This window comes from Chelonoidis abingdonii, chromosome 6 (genome assembly GCF_003597395.2).
Source record: "Chelonoidis abingdonii isolate Lonesome George chromosome 6, CheloAbing_2.0, whole genome shotgun sequence".
NCBI classification, from domain to species: Eukaryota; Metazoa; Chordata; order Testudines; family Testudinidae; genus Chelonoidis; species Chelonoidis abingdonii.
Genome location: NC_133774.1, coordinates 949680 through 971842, shown reverse-complemented (window position 1 = coordinate 971842; position 22163 = coordinate 949680). Strand labels below are relative to the sequence as shown.

The window sequence follows — 22163 nt, the reverse complement described above, 5'->3', positions numbered from 1 at the left end:
GGTGGGAATGGGGTAGGGGTTCCCTGGGGAGGGGAGACCCAGATCTGTGGAAGGGGGGTAATGCCAGGGGGCAGCACCCTCGCCTGAAAGGGGTACTGGGGTCCAGGATGGACTCAGGCCCAGTGGCAGGGAGACACTGGCCTGCAGAGGGTGCTCTGAAGCTGGAAACACTAATTCCCTGGATGACCAGCAGGAGGTGCCGCAGGGGAAAGTATTGCACCTTGGCAGTACCCCACATCAGGTCCCATACTGGTCTCTAATAGTTAGAGATTGTTCCCTGGGGTTGAAGCAAAGTTTAGTCTCCCTGCCAGAACTGTTAGCATTAACTGCACCCTGAATATTGCTGTAATGTTCAGGAAGGGCCAATCCCCTTTGAAACTTGTTAAAAGTTTGGCCTCAATGAAATCCTGTGGCAGTGAGTTCCACAGGCCAATTACACACCATGTGAAAAACAGTTTCATTTGATCCATTTTCAATTTTCCTCCTTTCAGTCTCACTGGACATTCCCCCTTTCTCCTTGTGGGGGGAATGTGGACAAGGAAAGTTCCCAATCTACCTTTCTATTTAAGGTGACTATACCCCCAACAAAAACTCCTCAATGCTCCATCATCTCCATCCGGATGACACTTCTGTGCTCCACCTCTCCCCGCCAACAAGTCACCCCCTTGGAACAGCACCTCTACATCCCAAACTCACAAGTGTTCCCCTTGTGACAGCTCCTCCATTCCCCCACAACAGAATCACCCCTCTGGGACGGCCCCTTCACATGGCCTAGGGTTGCTAGGTGCCCCTTTTTTCAACTGGAAAGTTTGGTGGAAAAGGGCACCTCACAACATCCAGTCAGAAACACTGACTGGACACCCAAAGTCTGGTTGCTGCCTGCAGGAGCACTGGAACAGTTGGGGCCAAGCAGGTACCTGGGCAGGGAGGTGCTCTGAGGGGATTGGGCACAGAGTTGGAAGCAGGGGCAGCAAGTAGCTGTCTCCCCCCCCCCACACACACTTTGCTTCTCTCAGTGTGTGCCTGTGCCAGAGTCTCCATTGCCGTCTCCTCTGCTCCAGCAGCAGTGCCAGGGATGGGCAGCCCAGGCCCTCCCCTCTGCTCCTGGCCAGCCTCCCTCCCTCAACCCCCACATCTGTGCCTCTGCTGCACCATGGCCAGCTTCCCCCTGGCATGGGTGAGTAGTCAGGGCAGGGTGCCCCCATCTGTGCACCTGCTGTGCCCCCTGCCCAGAGCAGCCCACCTGCCCCTTGGCAGTGTGTCACCTCACTGCCAATTACCCTGCACACACAGCCTGGAGCTGCTGTGTCCCCAGCCAGCCCCTGTGTGCACCACTCTCCCAATGGGGCCACCTTGGCTGAGCCTCATCCCCCTTCCCAGGCATGCACCCTGCCCATGCAGTCCTCCCCCTTCCCTGCACAGGACTACAGCCAGCTCCCCTGCCACTCATTCTGCAGGAGGAACATAGATACCACAATGGACCCCCCACCCCCCGATCCCAGCCTCCTGGAATTACTCCATGCTGCAGCCTCGCCTCTGGTGTGTATGGGGGGGGTAGCCATTGTGTCAGTATTGGTGTTTATTTAAAGGTCTTTGACTTTTTAGGAACCTTTTTTGGGGAGGGTGCTGGAGGTTTAGCTCAGTAGAGTCAGTATCTCTCCTCCTCCCCACATGCTTCCCTCAGTGCTGTGTCTTAAAGAGGGTCCTAAATACCCGATACCTTGTTGGGGTTATTCCAGGACCTGCCTCATTGAGCTGTGGACCTTTTCTCTGTGCAGCGCAGAGATAATACATGGAGCTATACCTATCGCATAGAGCTGGAAGGGATCCCGAAGGGTCCCCGAAGGGTCATTGAGTCCCGCCCCCAGCCTTCACTAGCAGGACCAAGTGCTGAGTTTGTCCCAGATCCCTAAGTGGCCCCTCAAGGGCTGAACTCACAACCCTGGGTTTAGCAGGCCAATGCTCCAACCCCTGAGCTCTGACCCCCTGCCCCTCCCCCTCCAGGGAGAGGAATGTGTCACCTGACCTCAATGTGATCTTGGCAAAGATGGGGCTCCTCTTCCGATAGAGGAGGGACAAGAATGAACTTCTCAGCCAAAATGAAAATGCAGCCAGCAAAAGTCCATGTTTTGCTTTCGTTGTACAGAGGGTGAATCAGAGCAGGGTTCTGCTGCTGAAACGCATTTTCTGTGTTTATATTTCACGGTGCACAGTACTCGTGTAGTAACTATCTGTATCCCAGTGGCTCTCTGCTGACGGGTTGTTATGGCAGCAGTCTCATCCCTCTTTTCCACAGCATCTCTGCCTGGGGTACAGGTAATGGTACTTATTGCAGTAGGAGTGAGCAACTCCTTGACACTTTCCAGAGTCCCTGACAAATACAAGAGAAATACTTCAGCAAAGCTTCACCGCCCCCTTTCCTCAGAACACATGATAAGGGTTAAGATAGAAAGGGGGTAGGAAACATGCGATTTCCTGCAATAATTCCTGCTTTGGGGGTTAGGTGTTTTTGTTTGGATTGGAGAGGAGAAGAGTGAGTGGGGCAGGGCCTCAGGGAGAGGGGCAGAGCAGGGTGTCTGATTTTCAGAAACTGGAAAGTTGGCAACCGAGTCACACCCCAACCCCCCAATGAGTCTGTGATGAAGTGGGAATGTTCTTAATGTTTTCTCTGAATAGGGTGTGCCTCAGTTTCCCCCATGTGTTACTCAAGTACCTTGGTGGGACAAGGGTGTGATATCATTGCAGAGGCCCCTAGAGGGCAAGCGTGACACCAGCTGGCTGCCATGGACAGAGAATGGCCAACGCTCAGTAGCCTGGCAACTGATGGCAGGAGCCAGCCCCTGCAAGAATCAGCTGGAGATGTTGGAGAACAAAGAGAGGTGGAGGCCAGGTGAGGTGACCTGCTATTTGCCTGGGAAAGAGACAACGGCCAGAGGGGGCGGCTGGGCCTGACAGAGGCTGGGCTGGTCAGTCTCCTGTTTTGGGACTCGGAGGTGGGGAGGGAGCCCTAGGTCCCCCCAAGATGGACTTGGCTGAATGTTCCTGAGCTAACGAGCTTTGCTCTACGCTGGGGTTCCGACGACTAATAACGCGTCTGTGTCACATGCTGGCTGGGTCAATGCTGGCTGTGGAGTGGGGGGCAGGGCCCTGTGGGGACATGAGGCTCCCCAGGGGGACTCGCTGTGGGGAGCTCCCGGGGTCACCGGGGGGCTGAACGCTCCTAGATCAGATCCAGGAGGTGCCGAAGCCGAGCAGACTCCTTGCCCTGGTGACAAGTGCCCTGAGGGGAGACGCTGCCCCAGAGTCCTGGCTGAGCTTCATCCGGAGCCGTTCCCGCTGTGACTCTGGGACAGTCACCCCCCGGGACAGCCCCCCCATGAATCATCCCCCTCTACCCCTCCACCAAGAATCACTCTCCTGGGACGGCCCCTCCCCCTAGGAGAGTCACTCCCCCAGATGGCCCTTCCGCCCCAACTCCCCCAACGAGCGTCATCCCGTGGGGACAGCCCCTCCGCCTCCCCTCTCCTGCCCCCAGGAGTCACCGCTCCAGCTGGGGGTCGTTGCCAATGCCTTCCCAGCAGCCTCTGACTGCTGAGCCAGGCCTTCCCCGGCTAATCCACTCAGCGCACAGACACTAACAGGCTTCAGCCCAGCCCCTGGCCCCATTAGCTGGTTCCCCAGAGAGCCGGTGGCTCCCAGCTGCCTACCCTGGCAGCTGCCTGTGCAGGGCACACAGACAGAGGCAGCCGCCTGGGCCCAGGGATCGGACTTAGGGTCAGCGACTGTTCAGGGGGAGCAAACTGAGTCCTGACGAGAGCACTGGCTTGGCATCTCCTCCCCAGCCCAGCCCCTCTCCTGGCACTGACAGCCTAGGGCAGGGGTGGCCAACCAGAGCTGAGAAGGAGCCAGAATTTACCAACGTATATTGCCAAAGAGCCACAGCAATACATCAGCAGCCCCCCATCAGCTCCCCACACCCTGCTTCCAGATCCTCCCACCCACCAGCAGCCCCACCAATCAGCGCCTCCCCCTCCCTCCCTGCACCTCCGGATCAGCTGTTTCATGGCGTGCAGGAGGCTCTGGCGAGAGAAGGCTCAGCAGGCTCAGGGGAGGGGGCAGAGCCAGGGGTTGAGCAGTGAGCTCCCCCCCGGGCACATTGGAAAGTTTCATGGTGTGCAGGAGGCTCTGGCGAGAGAGGGCTTAGCAGGCTCAGGGGAGGGGGCAGAGCCAGGGGTTGAGCAGTGAGCTCCGCCCGGCACATTAGAAAGTTGGCACCTGTAGCTCCAGCCACCGAGTCGGTGCCTATACATGTGCCGCATATTAACTTCTGAAGAGCCTAGGGCGCCCCAGGGCCAGATCTCTGCAGCTCTCCAGGGCTGTCTGCAGCAAGGAGGCAGAGGCACCTCCCTTGACCCCTAACGCTCGGTGCTCCCAGTGCTCGTTCACTGTATTCGGTGCCTGCTCAGCACAAGCAAGCACGGAGCGGGGCAGCACAGGAGCCCCGGACACTCGAGAACACAAGCTGTGCCAGGCCTGGGACTCCTCAGCCAGCCAGTGCCTGACGCTATAGCCCAGGGGTTTGCAACCTGTTTTTTTCTGAGGTCCCCCAACATGCGATACAAACTGCCCGGCCTGCCTATGGCACAACTGCTAAATGCCAGGGCCAGCATTAGGAGCTACCAAGCAGGGCAATTACCTGGGGCCCCTGCAAAGCTAAGTTGCTCGGCCTTCGGCTTTAGCCCTGGGTGGCAGGGCTCAGGCTTTGGCTTTCTGTCCCAAGCTGGTGCAACGATATTTTGCGCCCTAGGTGAAACTTCCACCTTGCACGCACCCTGACTGCTGCCACCACCTCAGAACTAGTAAACTTGGCATTATAAACAGCCTGTCAGAAGGGGTAAGGGCTTTGTAATGTTTCTTTTTTTTACCTTTAAGGCATTTCAGTGGTTTGCCATTGCCTCTGATGGTGTCTCAGTCAAAGTCTTACTATTGTGCAAAGCTAAACAATTGAGCCTCGCATTGCATCACCAGCCAGGTTAGGCAGGTTGACAAATCCCCCTTGCCCCAAAGGGCCATTATCCCCTGGTGACTAATTTCTACACCAAGTCTGTAAAGCACTTTTAAGGTAAATACATTATTCCTTCAATATTACCCATGCAGACATCTCACAAAGAGTCTCACTCTTGACAAGTTACCAGCCTTGTGTAGATCCCTTCCACGTTCCTCTTTGTGGGTAAGCGCCCTGTAAGATACGCGTGGGGTGCAGTGAGTTTGTCAGGCCTGCGGTGACAGCTGTTTATGAAGATCAGGGGCCCTTTTGCCAAGGGGTGCTGGTGTCACAGTGAGCTTGGGGTGGCTGACAGTATGGGGCAGGGCACACTCACTGGGCTGGGGGGCAGGTGGTGCCAGGATGGGGCAGGGGCAGGGATCTGTCAGTCTCCAGTGCTCAGGCCACGCCAGCAGCCTCTTCACCTCGGAATCTCTCCTCTGCTTGCCTGGGGGCCGCTCCTCCTCTCAAGCACCCCGGCCGCGGCCACCCGGGAGAACACAGCTGGGGGCGCCGCCGCGGAGGAGACGCAAGGGGCTCAGCTGGGGCCCGGCAACTGCCAGCCGAGAGCAGCAGGAACAGGTTGCTGCTCGGGGGGAGCCGGGCGGCCTGAGCCCAGGGCAGCAGCAGCCTCCACGGCAGCAGGGGCAGGGGGCGAGCGTAGCCGCTATGGGGCAGGAGAGGCCACACTGCTGCTGTTTCCCACCTACAGCCGTCCTTTGCGCTACATGGCAGCCAGCAGCCCCCGGGTAAGCGAGGGAGACTCCAAGGTGAACAGGCTGCTGGCGCGGCCCCAGCGCTGGAGACTGACAGGTACCTGCCCCTAAGCAATAGTATAAAAACAAATTGGGGGCACCCTTTTTGGCACCCTCAAATCTTGGCACCCCAGGTGGCTGCCTAGTTAGCCTAGTGGTTATAGCAGCCCTGCCTGAGCCCCAGTGAGTCTAACACGGGCCCTGCTCTCTGGTTTCCCAGGTCGAGAACTGCTGTTCCAGAGGAAGGCACAACTCCCCATCCCTGCCCCAGTGCTGCGCGGCTGATGCCGGGCGCGTTACTGCTCACGCGCTGCAGCACTGCCAAGACTGGTCAAACTAGTGCGAGTAGCAGAGGCGAAGTGGCTGGTGCCTGGTGTGATGGAGTAGGGGCTGTCGGTGTGGGGGATGGGAGAGCAGGGGATGTCTTTAGGTGAGGGACAGGCTCTTTAAGCCTGTAACCTGAGCCGGGGAGGGGGGAGCACCTTTGCCCAGGAAGCTGGACAAAGGAATCGGCCGGCAGGAGGAGGGGCAGGTCAGTTTGGGTTTGGGGCTGTGTGGGCGGAATTCAGGGGATCCTAGCCAGGATCCAAGCACCCTGAAAGCCCAGAAGGACTCGATGGAGGGGTCCTGACTGTGCCTGCAAGCTCTGCTGTAACCTGCGTTCCTGTTACCCAATAAACCTTCTGTTTTGCTGGCTGGCTGAGAATCACTGTGAGCCCCAGGAAGAGGGGTGCAGGCCCCTCCCCCAGCCAAGACGGCGCTGCCCCTGCCCTGCTGTGCTCAGCGGCCCCCACTGCCTGCCAGGGAACCTTCCTGCAGAGATAGACCCACTTCTGTCCCTTGCTCCCCAGACTGCGTCCCAGCTTGGCAGGGGCGGCCCCACACGCGGCGCCGGGATGGGCCCAGCTCGGGGATCCCGCTCCCCTGAGGATGGAGACACTGGAGAACTCAGCCTGTTGGTGAGAGCGCTGAAAGGACGGCTCAGCGGCGATGTCCCCCGACCTGTCAGCCCCTCGGCAGGGGAGTGCACTCAGGGCAGTGAGCCGGCAGCTGGCACTGGGCAAACCCAGCCAGACACTTGCTAGTGAGGGGCACGATGCCTCGGCAGAGCTGCCCTGGAGATGGGGGGATTCTCCATCACTTGGGCCCTTGCACCCAGATGGGGCACCTCTTCCTGCAGCTGGGCTCTGGCTCCCTGTGGCTCGGGGGGTGGGTGGGGGGGTGTCTCTGACCAGGTGATCCTGGAGCTCGGGCAGCCCCAGATGGTCAGACTGGCTCCTAGGATGCTGGCTCCATTGACCTCCACCCCCACCCCCACGCTACATTCAGGGCAGTCCCGGACAGAGTTCAATGACTTCAAGGGCAGCGGGACCCCTGTGCCCACCCAGTCTGACCCCGGTAGGACACGGGCCAGAGACACCAGGAGCAGATCTCTTAGCAACCCACCCCATCCTGAGTGAAAAACGGTCACTGGGGGAGAACCCACCTTGGACACTCGTCCCCGCAGTTCGTTCCCCGCCCACCTCCTCTCTCTCTGCACACTGGGACCAGAGCTTATGGCCCTGCCTGTCCCCTCTTTGCAAAGTGCCCATGGAGAATGAAAGTGCCATTTCTAGGGTGGCCAGCAGGGGGTTTGATCCCCAGGGTGGGGGGCGAGGGGGACCCCCTGCAGAGACTTGTGTGATCTTGCAGGCAAAAAAAATACATACATCAAAGTGACCCCCCAACCCTTTCCCACTGCTCCAGCCTCACACTTGCCCCTCCTGACCCCCATCTCCTGCTCTGGCATCTCCAGAACTCAGCCCCCCAGAGCCCTGCCCCCATTCCTCTCTATCCCCCAGCCTAGCCCCTCTGCTCCTGACGGAGCCCAGGTCTCTGCCCCTGGAACTGTCCGAGGACCCACAGCATGAGCAGCCCCCGAGTGGGGCACCGAGGGAGTCCAGGGCCTGCCTTTGATGGGGGACGGGCTTCGAAACAGGACCCAGCTGCTCTGCAGGCCCCTCTGTGTGGGGCAGTAAAGTGCTGGGGGAGCTTGCTCTGAGCTCATCCCCAGCCCTGGGTCCAGGAGCCCCTGACACCCACATGGGGGAGAGTCTGGCACAGCCGGGGAATCCTTGCTCAAAGCCACCAGGCTCCAAGCAGGGTGAAAACATGTTTGGGTTTGAGGCGGCGGCAGGAATGTGCAAGTCCCTGGATTCCTGCCCCTAGCACGGCCCCGGCACTAATTGGAAACAGAGCGGCTGCCCTGCCGGCGTCTCCACGGAGAGGAACGGGATGCCCAGGCTGTCTCCCCGGTCAGGCCAAAGCTGCTCAGCACCCCAGCCGCCAGCATTGCCCCAGGGCGCCCCCAGCCTGCCAGCTGAAATCCTGTCCCCAAGGGGGCCCCTTGCCCCAGCAGGAGGACAGAGGCCGGGGAGCAGCCCGGGCCTTCCCCAGCAGCTAGCAGGCAGTAGGATTGAGCAAGCCGGGGGAGGAGATTGCAGCAGGAACGTCACACGGTGCTGCAGGCCAACCCCTTGCACACAGGCATGCCCACGCCCTGCTGTGGGGGGAGCAGGGCAGCAAAGGCCAGGCGCAGCGGGACGGAGACGCCAGGCTCTGGGACAGGCCTGGGTGCTGGAAGGAGCCAGGAGGGCGCAGGGCCCCGGTGCCAGTATCGCTCCCAGAGAGGGATCCGCTACTTCTGACCTCATGCCCACGATCTGTCTCAGCCCAGCACTTCTCCGATTGATCTCAGGCCCTTTAGCCCAAGCTGAGGCCTGCTGGGCCCGAGCACAGCGCTCAGGACATTCACTTGGGGCATGGGAAACGCTGGGCACCCACAGCACAATGAAAGGAGGAGCCCTGGCTGGGGGTGTCTCCCCACCCTGAGCACTCGCTGCCACCCGTATAAATAATTAAACCATCCCTGGAGCAGGGACTTAGCCTGAGTCTCCAGCACCTACCGAGTGCCCTGGCCACTGGACCACCCCCAGTGCCCTTCCTCTGCCCTAGCCCAATGACTGCACACTGTCAGTCACAGAGCCCTGGCACTGACCCCTGCCTGAGCTGGGCATGGGGCCCTGAGGGCCCAGCATTGAGATCCTCCGCTGGGCTCAGGGGCTGGGTCCCCTCACGCTCTCAGCTCCCTAAGGGCCAGGTCACTGCAGCTCCTAACTTTCAGCAGCAAACACTGCATCTCCAGCCTGGGCCTGCACCTGCCTGCTCCCAGCATGAGTGTGGAGCAGCACAGAGGGCACCCCAGGCTCAGCACCTGGGGCAGGAGCCAGCACGAAGCACCAACTGCCCCATGCCCCACTCCTGCTGTGGCCAGGCTTCCATGGGATCAGAGCGGAGCATCCACCAGCCACGCCGGCTCCAGCATCCCAGACTCCCTGTCCTTCTTAATGACACAGCATCTTAGGATCCATTAGCCAGCAGCCGAGCAGCTGCCTCCGGAATCAATAACCCTTTCTCATCAATAATGAACCAGCCTCAGGCTGCCCTTGGGCTCCAGCTGCTCCGTAATCCTCTCCATTTCCTCCTGCACCCGATATAGCCGCTCTCCCAGGGCCACCTCCCCGGCGGGCCAGCAGCTTTATCAATCCATCAGCAGGCTGGCGCAGCCCCCAGCCCCCTCCCCGCTCCCCGGGGCCTGGAATCCCAGCTAAGGCCAGCTGCCGGGAAAAGTCACACACTTGTTTCCAGCTCTGTGCTCTGCTCCCTTGCAGCTACCCTCCTGGGGACTGTGCTGGGGCCAGAGAGGGTGACACTGCCCAGCCTGGCCAAAAGGGCGCATGCCAGCTCAGAGATTGGCACTGCTCTGCCGCTCCCTGCAAGGGCATTTAGCCCATGGTGCCTTCCCCAGGCTCTGCCCAGGCCAAACCCCGCCCCCATCATGGCACTAGCATGTCCTTTGCCACTACCGTGCTGTTCCCCTCCCCCTGCCTTGTCTCTCACTGCATCAGTCTGGGCAGCGCCCAGCACAACAGGACCCCCGATCTTGGCCGGGGTCGGGGCAGCGCCTGGCCCAACGGGGCCCTCGATCTTGGCTGAGGTCTGGGCAGCGCCTGGCCCGACGGGGCCCCCAATCTCGGCCGGGGTCTGGGTGGCGCCCGGCCTGACGGGGCCCCCGTGACCTCGGCCGGGCTCTGGGCGGCGCCCGGCCCGACGGGGCCCCCCCGATCTCGGCCGGGGTGTACAGGACCGGTGCTAGAGTTTTTCGTGCCGTAGGCGCACAGCTATTTCGCCACCCCACGCGCCGCTCCAATAGCTCCAGTGGAGCCATTTCTGCGGGAGCTCCACCGGAGCCGCTGACCAAGGGACCCACCGCAGGCACAACTGCAGCAGGTCCACCGGAGCCGCCTGCCGCCCCCTCCAGCAAAATGCCGTCCCCCGAAAATCCTGGCGCCCTAGGCGATTGCCTAGTTCGCCTCAATAGAAGCGCCGGCCCTGGGGGTGTCAGTGCTGCTATCTTAAATAATAATCATAAAGTCTCACCCAGTGCCCCGAGCCACATTGCCAGGACGGGACCAGGGTGCCCTGGAACAGCCGGGAACCCACACCAGAGCCAGGCCTACAGAGCCTGTGGGGGGCGGGCTGTGCCTGAGGGTGCAGTTCCTGTAGGGCGCAGCCCCGTGGCTGGGGACTCCTGCAGCTCAGTCACGAGCTATTTCGTTCCCCTCTGGCCGGTCTAACCCCCCTGCGGGGGCACAGAGCTCAGCCTGGCAGCCGCTGGGGTCTCTCCTGGCCCCGCCCCACCCCGCCAGGTCCATTTACTCTTCGGCCGGATCCCTGGCGTCCCGTCCCCCCACCCCTCAGGCCCCCCAGAGCTAAGCCGCCCTCACGCACGGTCCCTCCCGCCCCCCGGACCGCTGGACGGCCAGAGCGCCGGGGAGGCTGGGTCCGCGCCTGGCCCGACGAGAGCTGGGTGGCTGGTGGGCGGCGTGGGCTGCCCCACGCAGGAGGCCGGGCAGGGGCTGTGGGGCGCAGCGGCAGGTGCCATGAAGCGGAGGAGACCAAGGCGTGGCTGGGCACTGGGAGGAACGCTGGGCTAGTACCGAGACTCCTCCGGGCGCGGCGATGCCCACTGCTCCGCCTAAGCCGCAGCCTGCCCGGCGACACCCGCCCGGCGGGCACTCAGTCCAATTTCCAAAGGGCGCTCGCCCTAAATTCCCACCCAGGGAGCAAAACGGGAGTGCGAACCCCTCGGGAACCGACCCATGAGTGCGCCCGGCCGTCCCGCTGCATCCCGGGACACCTCTGCCGCTGCGCGCTCTGCCCCGCGCAGAGACCCCGCGCACTCACCCCGCGCGCTGGCCCGCAGGAAGTGCAGGGCCGCGTCGGCGCCGCCCTCCGCGGGCGCGTAGATGTGGTAGCGCACGCTGAGGTTGAGCGCCTCCTGCAGCTCCTGGTAGACGCCCTCGATGGTGAAGTAGTAGGGCCGGTCGTCGGTCTTGTGGTCGGCGTAGAGCAGCGCGGCGCGGGCGCTCCAGTTGAAGTGCGCGTGGAGCTGCGAGACGAAGGCGCCCAGCTTGGGCGCAGAGGGCCCGGTGCGCACCGTGGTGCCGTAATGCTCCTGCTTGTGGCTGAAGCCCGTGGCCACGGCCCCGGCCGTGATGAGCGGCAGGCGCCAGTGCGAGGCGAAGCGCCCCACCGAGGCGGCCGGGTAGACGCAGCCCGGCCCGAAGAGCACGTCGGGGTCGTGGTAGAGCTTCAGGTCCACGGCGTTGAGGGGCGCCACGTACTCGGAGCAGGCGCCCTCCAGCTCCGAGCTCCTGAAGTGGAGGCGCACGGCGAGCGGGCCGGGCAGCAGCGGGGGGGCCGCGCTCCAGCGCCTCGAGCGCCAGGCGGATGGCGGGGACCACACGCGCGGCCAGGCCCACGGGTAGGCTCACGTTCCGCTCGGGGAGCACCACGGGCCAGGCTCAGGCTGCGGTTCGCGCCCTCGGGCTCGGCGCGCCCGGCGGCCCAGAGCGCGGCCAGGAAGCAGCAGCGGCGCCATGGGGGCCCCGGCCCCCGCCCCGGGAGCCGCCCGCGCTGTCCCTGCCACGCTCCGGCCTCGCGCCGCTTCTGCGCTCCCTGGCCCGCCGCTCGCTTCGAAATGCGCCGAGCTCCCGCAGGAGAGGCCCGCCTCCTCCCCCGGCCCGGCCCGGCCCCGCCCCCCGGCCCCCGCTGCCCTGCGCCTCCCTCCGGACGTGACTGCACAGAGCCCGCCGCTGCGGAGCCGCCCAGCGCCCCCTGCCGCCTCCGCCGCCGCCAGGAGCCGCCCGCCGGTCCCCGGGCTGCGCGCGGGCCAGGGTCGGGGGCTCCGCGGGGCTCGGGCACGGGGGCCTGGAAGCGGATCCGCGGCCCGAGCTGGGGGCCGGCTGCTCCTGCCGCTGGAGCTCGGCGCCCCTCGGCCAGGCCAGCCCCGCCCCAGGCCAGCGCTGAGCTGGGGGCTGCGGGGATCGGGGCCGCCGGCTGCAGCCCGTGGGCGCGCTGGCCCCGCGATCCCGGTGCCAAATCCTGGAGCGCGGCCGGGACGCTCCAGGGCTGCACTCAGGCAGCAGTCACAGGGGAGGAAGCCATTCACCACAGGCTGGGCCTGAAAGCTCTCAGTGCTCCGCCATCCTTAGTGACACGAGTTAACGCCCTGCGGAGGTGAAAGGGGCCGCCGGCAACAGGACCATACCCCCCTCCATATCTTCCTCCCCCAGCGTCCAGTCATGCCCCCCTCCCTGCCCTCCACAGGCCCAGCTGAGCAGCTCCCCAGACCTTCCCCAGGCCCTATGGTACTTCCACAGCTGTCAAACCAGCTGCTGGCCCCTGCGCTCCCCTGCCCCCTTCCACCTCACCCCACCTCTAGCGCTGCCCCCAGGTGGGGGAGTCCCCGTGCCAGGTAGCTGTACAGGGCCCTGGCACAGGACTGCAGCCAGAGCATATGGAAGTGGCATGGGAGGGGCAGAGGGGCTCTCAGCTGGCAAACTAGTCTGTGGGAGTGGAGCAGGAGGCCTCGTAGTACCATCTGTGCAAGCCCCCGAGAGCGTTGGGGGTATGGATGGGACGGGTCCTGCACCCTGCTGCCCTCTCTGGGACAGGGCTAGACCTACATGCCCGGGGCCGGCCAAGGCGGTTTTCTCAGCAGGCTGGAGCCTCCGGCCTGGCAATGTGGCACAATCCCACGTGTGGGCTCCCTGGGCGCTGCTGGCAGGAATTCAGTTGGCACCATGGTGCAGAGCGAGCTGGGAGCCCGGGCTCAGCACAGCTCCCCGGGGCGACTCCAGACAGTGCACCGGGTGTCCTCTGTAGCACCAGTGTGGCCAACATCTGGCAGCCTGGGAAGCGCAGCTGTGGCTCCAGTCTCGTTACACAGCAGCTGTAGAGTGGGAGGGTGGCCACAGCTGCAGTGGCCCTTCTGACATGCCAGACAGGGCTCTTACACCCGTCTGAGCAGCTTGCGGGTGCCCCAGTGGTCTCTGCCGAGCTGAGCACTGCTTAGTGCCAGACGTCTCCATGGGAAGTGTTTTATGAGCTCTGTAAAATGTCGGATCTGAGGTTCCAAACAACGAGCTGCTTCAGAGCCTGCCCCCCTACCCCAATCCCGTCACAGCCTCGTCCCTGGCTCCCCCCTCTAGGGCCGGCGCTTCCATTTAGGTGACTAGGGGCGCCGGTCCCGTGGCTCCAGTGGAGCATCCGCAGGCACGCCTGCGGCAGGTCCACTGGAGCCGTGGGACCGGCGAGCCGACCCTGCGCCTAGGGCACCAAAAACCCTCGCGCTGCTCCTGCCCCCCTCAGACACCTCAGAGCCGGCCCTTCTGCCCCCCCCCCCCATCTCAGCCTTGTCCCTGGCTCCCCCTCAGACACTCTGCCTTCACCTGCCTTGGAGCCTGCCCCCCGCCAATCCCCTCTCAGCCTCGTCCCTGGCTCCCCCCTTCAGACATGCTGCCTTCAGCCACCTAAGAGCCTGCCCCCAAATCCCCTCCCAGCCTGGTCCTGGCTCCCCCCTCAGACACGCTGCCTTCAGCCACCTCAGAGGCACCCTTGTGCCCCTCAAATCCCCTCCCAGCCTCATCCCTGACTGCCCCCTCAGACAAGCTGCCTTCAGCCACCTTGGAGCCTGCCCCCCCCATCCCCTCCCAGCCTCGTCCCTGGCTCCCCCCTTAGACACGCTGCCTTCAGCCACCTCAGAGCCGCCCTTCTGCCCCCCAAATCTCCTCCCAGCCTCATCCTTGGCTAGTTGCCTGTTGGGAGCTGAGCTGTGCCCTTGCCCGAGTGCCCTGTGGGGCTGAGGTCGCTGCTTGCCATGGTCTTTGGGGCTGCCTGACCGGCTCTGCCCTGAGGGCAGCACAAGAAGTCAGCGATCACCAATAGCCCCCATGCTGTACAAATGTGTGCACCTAGACACAGCATCCTGCGAGCCCCCCACTGCTTCCCTCACAGAGCCAGGGAACCCCAGATCAGCAAGATGTACTGCGTAACCCACCCACCCCTCGCGGCCCTGCCCCAGCCCACTGGCATCACCCCCCCCCAGGCAAATGCCATGGGGAGACGGGGAGAGGCTCTTAGGCTGATGAGGCCTACCAGGCTCAGAGGGAAGGGTGCTCGGTCAGAGGTGCCCAGTGGCAAAGGGCTGGAATGGCCCTCCCATGGGGGTTGCACCCGAATGCCCTATGGGCAGCACTGCTGCTGGCCCCTCCAGCCAGGGCCCAGGGTGCCCATGGCCACCCTCCTGTCTGGCTGCCGCCTCCTATTTTCTCCAGGCTGCTGTTGTGAGAGGAAGTGCTGGGCCGGGGGGAGCAGAAGCGTCTGGCTGGGGCCCCGGGGCCGGTGCCCAACGCCAGGCCTGGGCCGCGCAGCACAGAGCAGGTTTGCATGTGTCTGTCTGGAGCTGCATGCAGCATTCCTCTCATTCCTGGGCAGGACCCATGGTCCTGCGGGGCCGGCCCTGCTGCACGCCACGCCAACGCCAGCCCTCGTAAACTCGGCAGCAGATGTGAGAGCTGCTCCCCACCCGGCCACAGAGGCAGCTTCCCCTGGGGCCCGGGCTGCAGCCTGGAGCAAGGCTGGGGGAAAGAGCCAGGCCTGAGGTGTGTGGGCACCAATCCCCCGGCCGGTGCCCACTGATCCACGCACAAGGAGTTGGCAGCGGTGCTGGGGAGGGGTTTGGAGCTCCCAGGAGCAGAGGGGACCCGGGGAGAGGAGAAGCAGACAGAAGTACAAAGGGCCGAGGATGAGCTGGGCAAACAGGGAGAGAAAAGGGCTCACAGGCAGAGGTGAGACCTGGCAGGGGCAGTGCCTATCAGGGGGCAGTGTCCTGTGGTGTAGAGGGCAGGGCCCAGTGGGGGAGGAGGCGGTGCCTTTGGTGTGGGGGGCAAGGCAGGACCCAGTGGGGGAGGGGGCAGAGGCCTGTGGTAGGGTGGTAGGGCAGGACCTACTGGGGGAGGGGGCAGTGCCCTATGGTGTGGTGGTAGGGCAGGACCTACTGGGGGAGGAGGCAGTGGCCTGTGGTGTGAGGGGCAGGGCAGGACCCAGTGAGGGAGGGGGCAGTGGCCTGTGATATGGGGGGAGGGACAAGGCCCAGTGGTGTTGGAGTGGAAAGGCAGGGCCCAGTGGTGTGTGGGGCCCAGTGGAGGTGGAGGCAGTGGCCTGTGGTGGTGGGGGGCAAGGCCTAGTGTGGGGGACGGGACAGGGCCCAGTAGGGGAGGGTGGGCAGTGGTTTGCGAGGTGGGGGAAAACAGTGCACAGGGGGGTGAGGGTAATTCCACCCATCCCTGCCCCCAGGCACAGACATTAGGTGTGAGGGAGGTGGCAGGGCCCTCCGCGGGGTGAGGCCCCGGCCCCAGTGGGCATATTCCAACCATGGGGGTAGTTAGGGGAGGGTGAGGCGGCATAGTCTCCCCCAACTGCAAGCTTGGGGCAGTGCAGAATTCCCCCCCACACACGCAGGGCCCCATTGGCCTGACTGGAGCTGCCCCACCCAAATATACAGCAGAACCTTGGAGTTACAAACTGGCCGGTCAGCCACGCACCCCACTGGAACCGGAAGTACAGTCAGGCAGCAGCAGAGACCGAGACAGAAATAAAATCAATGAGGTGAATCCCGCACTGTTCTGTGTTAAACGTAAACTACGACAAAATAAAGGGCAAGTTTAAAAAAGTTTTGATGGGGAAGGAAACTCTTTCTGTGAGTCTTTCATTTAAATTCCCCTGGGTAAAAGCAGCATTTCCCTCTGCACAGCAATGTTTCGAAGCTGCAGTAAGTCACTGTTCAGCTGTAACTTGGGAAGGAACGAGGAGGTTTTGTCCGAGTTACGCCCGTTTCAGGTTTACGGACCTTCCATCCCCGGGGGGTCGTTACGAGTTCTACTGTGGACGTCAAACTGTGCTTCCTGAGCGCCCCGGCTGTCACTCCTGGGCCCACACGCAGAGCCCCCAGCTCTGCCCCAGAGCTGCAGCCGGGGGTTGGGGCCTGCCTCAGTGCCCCCGGCCAGCTATGGGGTGGCTTTACTGACATGAGGTGACACCTGGTGGCCAGCAGGGGAAATCCAGGCTCCCTCCCGCTCCCGGGGCAGCCAGCCAAGGAGCCAAGCCTGCGGGATGTGGCCCCCAAGGTCACATCGCACGAGCCACCCCCACAAATCTTCACCCGAGGAGTGTGTGGCTTTTGGCCTGGCCTCTGGCTGTTGAGCTCCCACAGCGCCTCACGGCCTCCACACTCCTGCCAGCGACCCACATTTCTGGAGCTGGAATGAGGTGAATGAGATCAAGTTACAGGGAGCTGGATTCAGCACTGGGCTCCCAGTCCCACCCCCCAGCCCCGCTCTGCATCCCCTCCTAGCAATTAATTCTGCCCTGTTCTGCTTCGACATCAGTTCTACCCCCACCCGGGCCTGCGCCTCCAGGGGCCCCTCATCCTACTCAGCCCCTTCCCAGGAGGGGGCTGCGGGGAGCATCCAGGGCTCTTTCTATTCCCTCTCCCCTCCTGTGAGCTGCTCCTTCCTCCCTCCCCCACAAACTCCTCTGGTTCCGGGGTGGGGGGTGGGTGCAGATGTTTCCCCCCCAGGAAAGGGAGCAGCAGGAAAGTAGCCAAACAGAGGGGGCTGAGGCTCCCAATGCCCGGCTGGGCTCCAGCCCCCACTGATGCCCTGTGGCGGGGGAGTTGGCAGTGCCAGCACTTAGAGCTGGGGGAGCTGAGACCAGAGACCCAGCCCCACTCCTGAGCTAGCACCAGACTCCTGTCCGTCAGCCGGCTGTCCCACCCCACCCCGTGCCTGCCCCCGATCCGTTACACAGCACAGGTGCTCAGTGCTGGGAATCATTCTGGGTCTGGCCCCGCGCAGTCGTGGTACAGCCCTGCTGGGGCTGGGCTGTTCTGCAGCAGCACATTGCACCTGCCTCCGAAGCTCGCATCAGCCCCAAACTTCCCTCCCGCTCGGAGAGCTGTGCAGACAGGCCACCGCAGCTCTCCGCCCAGCCTTGGAGCTGCACAGAGGACAAGATCCCGGCCTGTCTCTGTAGAGAGCAAACGCCAAGGGAGAAAGACACTTCCTGCAGAACGCCAGAGCTGGCCTTTCGCCCAGGGCCTGTGGGGTGCACAGTTCCATGCATAAACACATGGATGAACGCTCACACCTGGTGTGCCCCCTCTCTGATCACAGGTGTGTGCACGTCCCAGCAGTGCACCGGCTGATCAGGCAGGTGACTGCACATGCAGTTTTGTGCATGGAGCTTGTGGCAGAAGGGCCCTTTGTCATGTGATCTAGCACATCAAGTCTGGAATGTCTTTCCTCCTGTTTACAGGCATTAACTGTGCAACATTAGCATTACAAGGCCTTTTAACATAGAGTGTGTCCCCATGTATTCCCCTTAACATGTTCAAGGGATTTTTCAAAAGATCAGGCACATTGCACATTTTGACAATTTTCGATAATAGCGACACAATGGTTACAAAAATCACCATTAGCAACAACCCAAATCCACTGCAAGTGTCCATCTACAGTCACGTTTGTTGTGCCAGACCCTTGGCTCAGTACCATTGGGGGTTGGTCCTTTTAGGGTTACCCCGTGGCTTCCCTTTGCAAAATTCAGTTCTTTCTTTCCTCCTTGTGCTAACAGCTATTAGCAAGTCTGTCTTCTCCCTGCCAGCCAGGTGATTTGCATTAACACAAACACCAGCTTTTAACTTCTTAGCTGCTACCAGTTCCAAGGCTGGACTCTGTCTTACAGAGACACCCCACAAATCCAAATAGCCTGAAGGTGAGAGTTTGCTTGCTCTTCCCTGCATCCTCAAGCATTCGACCAAAAAACTGTTTTGCTCTGAAACACCAGTAACAAATCTGTTGTGGCAAATTGCCGGTACTGTTCTCTGGGTCTCGCGCTTTCTCTTCTCTGGGGTAGGTTCAGGGCACTATTGCTTGCCTCTGAACCGGTTCTTAATCACTCCCCTAGTGTCCTTGGAGGAGGGGAGTGGAGAGGGAGGGACCTGGGCCCGCCCTCTACTCCAGGTCCCAAACCCAGGGGCCCCGGAGGTTTGTGGTGAACCACTTGAAACTAGCAGTTCCTTCCCCTGTTTAACTTCCCCTCCCTACCCTTCAGCTTGTGAAGGGCTCTTGCCTCCCTTCTACACAGCCTGGTTGCCCCTTACCTAGGGTTCTTTCTGGACTTTCACAATCCCACCGCAGTACTCCTCCAAACTCTTCTCTTCTTCTTTACTTACTTTCTCCTAACCTTCCTCCTTCAACTCCCACCCTGTCTGACTGAAGCAGGGGTTTTTATCACATGACTGGAGTCAGGTGCTCTAGTTAATCTAAAGCAAACCTTCCTCCCTTGGCAGGGAATAAGGCCCCCTGCTAACACTCTCATGCTGCCCTCTGGCCATGCTGTATCACACTCTTCTCAGCTCCTGAAGCACAGGCTGCTCACTTACAGAATCAGCATGGAGACAGTCCTGTTCCAGCACCATTGTCTTCCCAACAAGCTGGCTAAACACAGCCATGTGGTTATAGGGATGCTCAACTTTCTTAATAGCTTTTACTCCATCTGAGGGCTTGGCTACATTGGCACTTTACAGCGCTGCAAATTTCGCGCGCAGGGGTGTGAAAAAACACCCCCCAAGTGCTGCAAGATGCAGAGCTGTAAAGTGTCAGTGTAATCAGGGCGGCAGCGCTGGGAGTACGGCTCCCAGCGCTGCACTCTACACCCGTAAGGGATGTGGTTTACAAGCAGCGCTGGGAGAGCTCTCTCCCAGCGCTGCCGCTCTGACTACACTCACACTTCAAAGCGCTGCCGGGGCAGCACTCCCACAGCGCTGCCGGGGCAGCACTTTGAAATTTCTAATGTAGCCAAGCCCTGAGACCTTTTCAAAGCTCCCCATACTGGATTTTCAAAAGGAAAGTCAGTGGATTCATTCACCACAGAAAATTTCTGGCTGTTAGGAACTGAAACTTACTGGATTAACTCACTTGCACACCCTGCAGTTGCAGTAAACTGCTTGCACAGGTTACCAGGAGGATTCCTTTCTCTAGAAGCTGTTCTAAACAACAATTCACCCCTCACAGAAGTTCTGCCCTTACCCTCTTCACCTAGGGCTTGCTCTAAAGGACACTTCCCTGAGCCACCACAGACTCTTTCTGGGTCTCACTTACATTCAGAATCAGCTCTGGCCCATTAGGCAGATTCCTACACAATCCCCTTTCAGGCAAATTTATAGACTCACTAGAAAAAAGGTTAGAAGCCTTCTCCTTCCCTTTTCCACATACACGTTCAGGAATCTTGTTCTTCTTGCTAGAAGTTTCCCAACTGTCAGTAGGTACCACAATCAGATCACCTTCATGCTCTCCTTGTCCCCTGGCTAGGATATCACCCTGATCAGACAGAGTTGCTACACCCTTTTCCAGCCACACATTAGCAACAGGCAAAATACAAGCACCAGAATTGTCTGACCTCTGGGATTTTGCTAAGACACTAACTGGATGCGACCTAGTTACAGTGCCATTCTCCCCAGCAGACACAAACTTAGGACCATTCCCTTCCTGGGCTTTAGTTGAATCCAGAACCAACTCTGAGGCAATTGCACTATTCTCAAGCATCACAGGCTGAAAGGCAACTTCTATCTACTCCATAGGCAAAGAATAGCCGGAGACACATTCTCCTTTACCAGACACACAGCTTGAGATTTCATTTCCCTTGTCCCAGCACACAGCTGTTCACAGAGAACTGCTTGGAGACTGGGGTAGCTCACCCCAAGGGCTAAGTCAATACCCCTGACAGACACAGGCACATTTCCTTCACTGTTACAATTCTCCACACAGGAAACAGGTAAGGGATAGGGACACTCATCTTCCACTATCCTGGCCTTCCCAGACTGCTGACTAGACAAAGCCATCAGCTCACAAGGCTGCCTAGGGTCCTCCAAAATCTTGTCCTCCTCCCCTTTGTCTTGATCTAATTCCAGATTCACTTCTGAGACATTAGACAGACATTCAGAAACTTCATTCACAGATAAACTGCTTTTTTGCACAAACATTTGGAGAAATCCTCCCAGGCAAATCATTGCCCATAATAGACATAGGTTTAAGATCATTCCTGTCCTGTGACTGGCTACCTGGACTGAACAAAGCTTTAACATCTTCCCCAATCAAAAGATCCTTAGGCAACAACTTTCTTACCCCAGCTATACCTTCATGCTTGGCCCCATTCCATTCAAGGTGGATTCTGGCTAAAGGTACACTGTGACGTTATTGATATAAACTGGGACCATATAGAACATGGGTTGCAACCAAGGTCCTGTAGTGGCACCAAATCCTATGTAAAGGGGGTCATATAAGGTGTCTAAGACCAGGTTACGGGTTACTGGTTATAATAATTATGCTGTCTGTATGTCTGTATCATATTTTGTAGTTGAAGTTATGAATATTGGCTGTATGCTGTCTGTATTTCAAACTTGTGCTGGGTTACTGGGAAAGATCCAGACAAGTTGGTGTTGCTCTGCTTAGCCTGCATGATGGCCCATTAAGCACCATCAGCTACACAACTGACCCATTGAGAGGAGGCGGATACGCCTTGTGACTCAGCAGGGTTTGCAGAAACTGGCCCATGTGACTGCAGATCCATTTTGCTGTAACTTTCCGCAGTAAGAACAAAGACGTGTTCTTACACCTGGAAAAAGCCTATATAAGGCTGATGCCTCATCTCCATCTTGTTCTCAGTCTTGCTTCTGACTTCTGGAGGAACTTTGCTACAAACTGAAGCTCTGCACAAAGGACTGAATGACCCATCCAGTGGGGGATGTTCCAGAGACTTGATTTGAACCTGCAGTTTATTCCATCACTGCTACAATCCTGAACTAAGAACTTTGCCATTACTGTATGTAATTGATTCCATTTAACCAATTCTAGCTCTCATCTCTGTCTTTTTCCTTTTATGAATAACCTTTAGATTTTAGATTCTAAAGGATTGGCAACAGCGTGATTTGTGGGTAAGATCTGATTGTGTATATTGACCTGGGTCTGGGGCTTGGTCCTTTGGGATTGAGAGAACCTTTTTCTTTTACTAGTGTGTTGGTTTTCATAACCCTTCATCCCCAGGACGAGTGGCACTGGAGGTGATACTGGAGACTGGAGTGTCTAAGGAAATTGCTTGTGTGACTTGTGGTTAGCCAGTGGGGTGAAACCGAAGTCATTTTTGTCTGGCTGGTTTGGTTTGCTTAGAGGTGGAAAAATCCCAGCCTTGGACTGTGACTGCCCTGTTTGAGCAATTGGTCCTGAATTGGCACTCTCAGTTGGGTCCCACCAGAACCGCATCGTCACACACATGTACAGTAAACTCCTAGAGGACTACAACATTCACACTCTGATTTGGTAAATAATCTTCCTCCTTGACAAGATCTGCTTTAACAAGAGTGATGTTAGAAGCCATAATTTGCCCTAAACAGCTTTTACCATTGAGTTTTACAGGCTCTATGAATTTTCCATTACCACTCCTGTACATAGACTGGCACTGTGGGGTCACCCTCTACTGAACTCACAGTAACAGCATTGACATAACAGGTGGCAGTGTTGGGGTACACTGGGTTACTGTGACGAACTAGGAATGTTCTTAATGTTTGCTCTGAATACTGTGTTGGTGCCTCAGTGTCCCCTATGCAGTTCTTAAGTATCTAGGTGGTGAATAAGGGTGTGTGATTGCTACAGAGCAAAGGGCCAGTGCACCTAATACCTGGCACTCTGTCTCCTAGCAACTGATGGCCTGGGCCCTCCTCTGCAAAGGTGCCAGCTGAAGGTGTTTGGATGACAAAGGGATCAGGTGACCTCCTGGCCCGGGAAAGGAGCTGAGCAGAGAGGAGGGGCTGGAGGGAGTTTCAGTTTGAGGCTCGCTAGGGACAAGGAGTGAGGGCAGACATGGGG

At 59.7% G+C, this 22163-nt stretch overlaps 1 protein-coding gene across 1 annotated transcript in view; it reads right to left on the bottom strand.

Annotated features, from left to right (window-relative positions):
- Positions 1-22163, bottom strand: part of NPR2 (natriuretic peptide receptor 2) — a 77176-nt gene that overhangs the window by 46386 nt on the left and 8627 nt on the right. The window contains 3 exon segments of the mRNA XM_075067468.1: positions 11086-11600; positions 11602-11696; positions 11698-12312. Coding sequence (XP_074923569.1) covers positions 11086-11600; positions 11602-11696; positions 11698-12312 — 1225 coding nt within the window.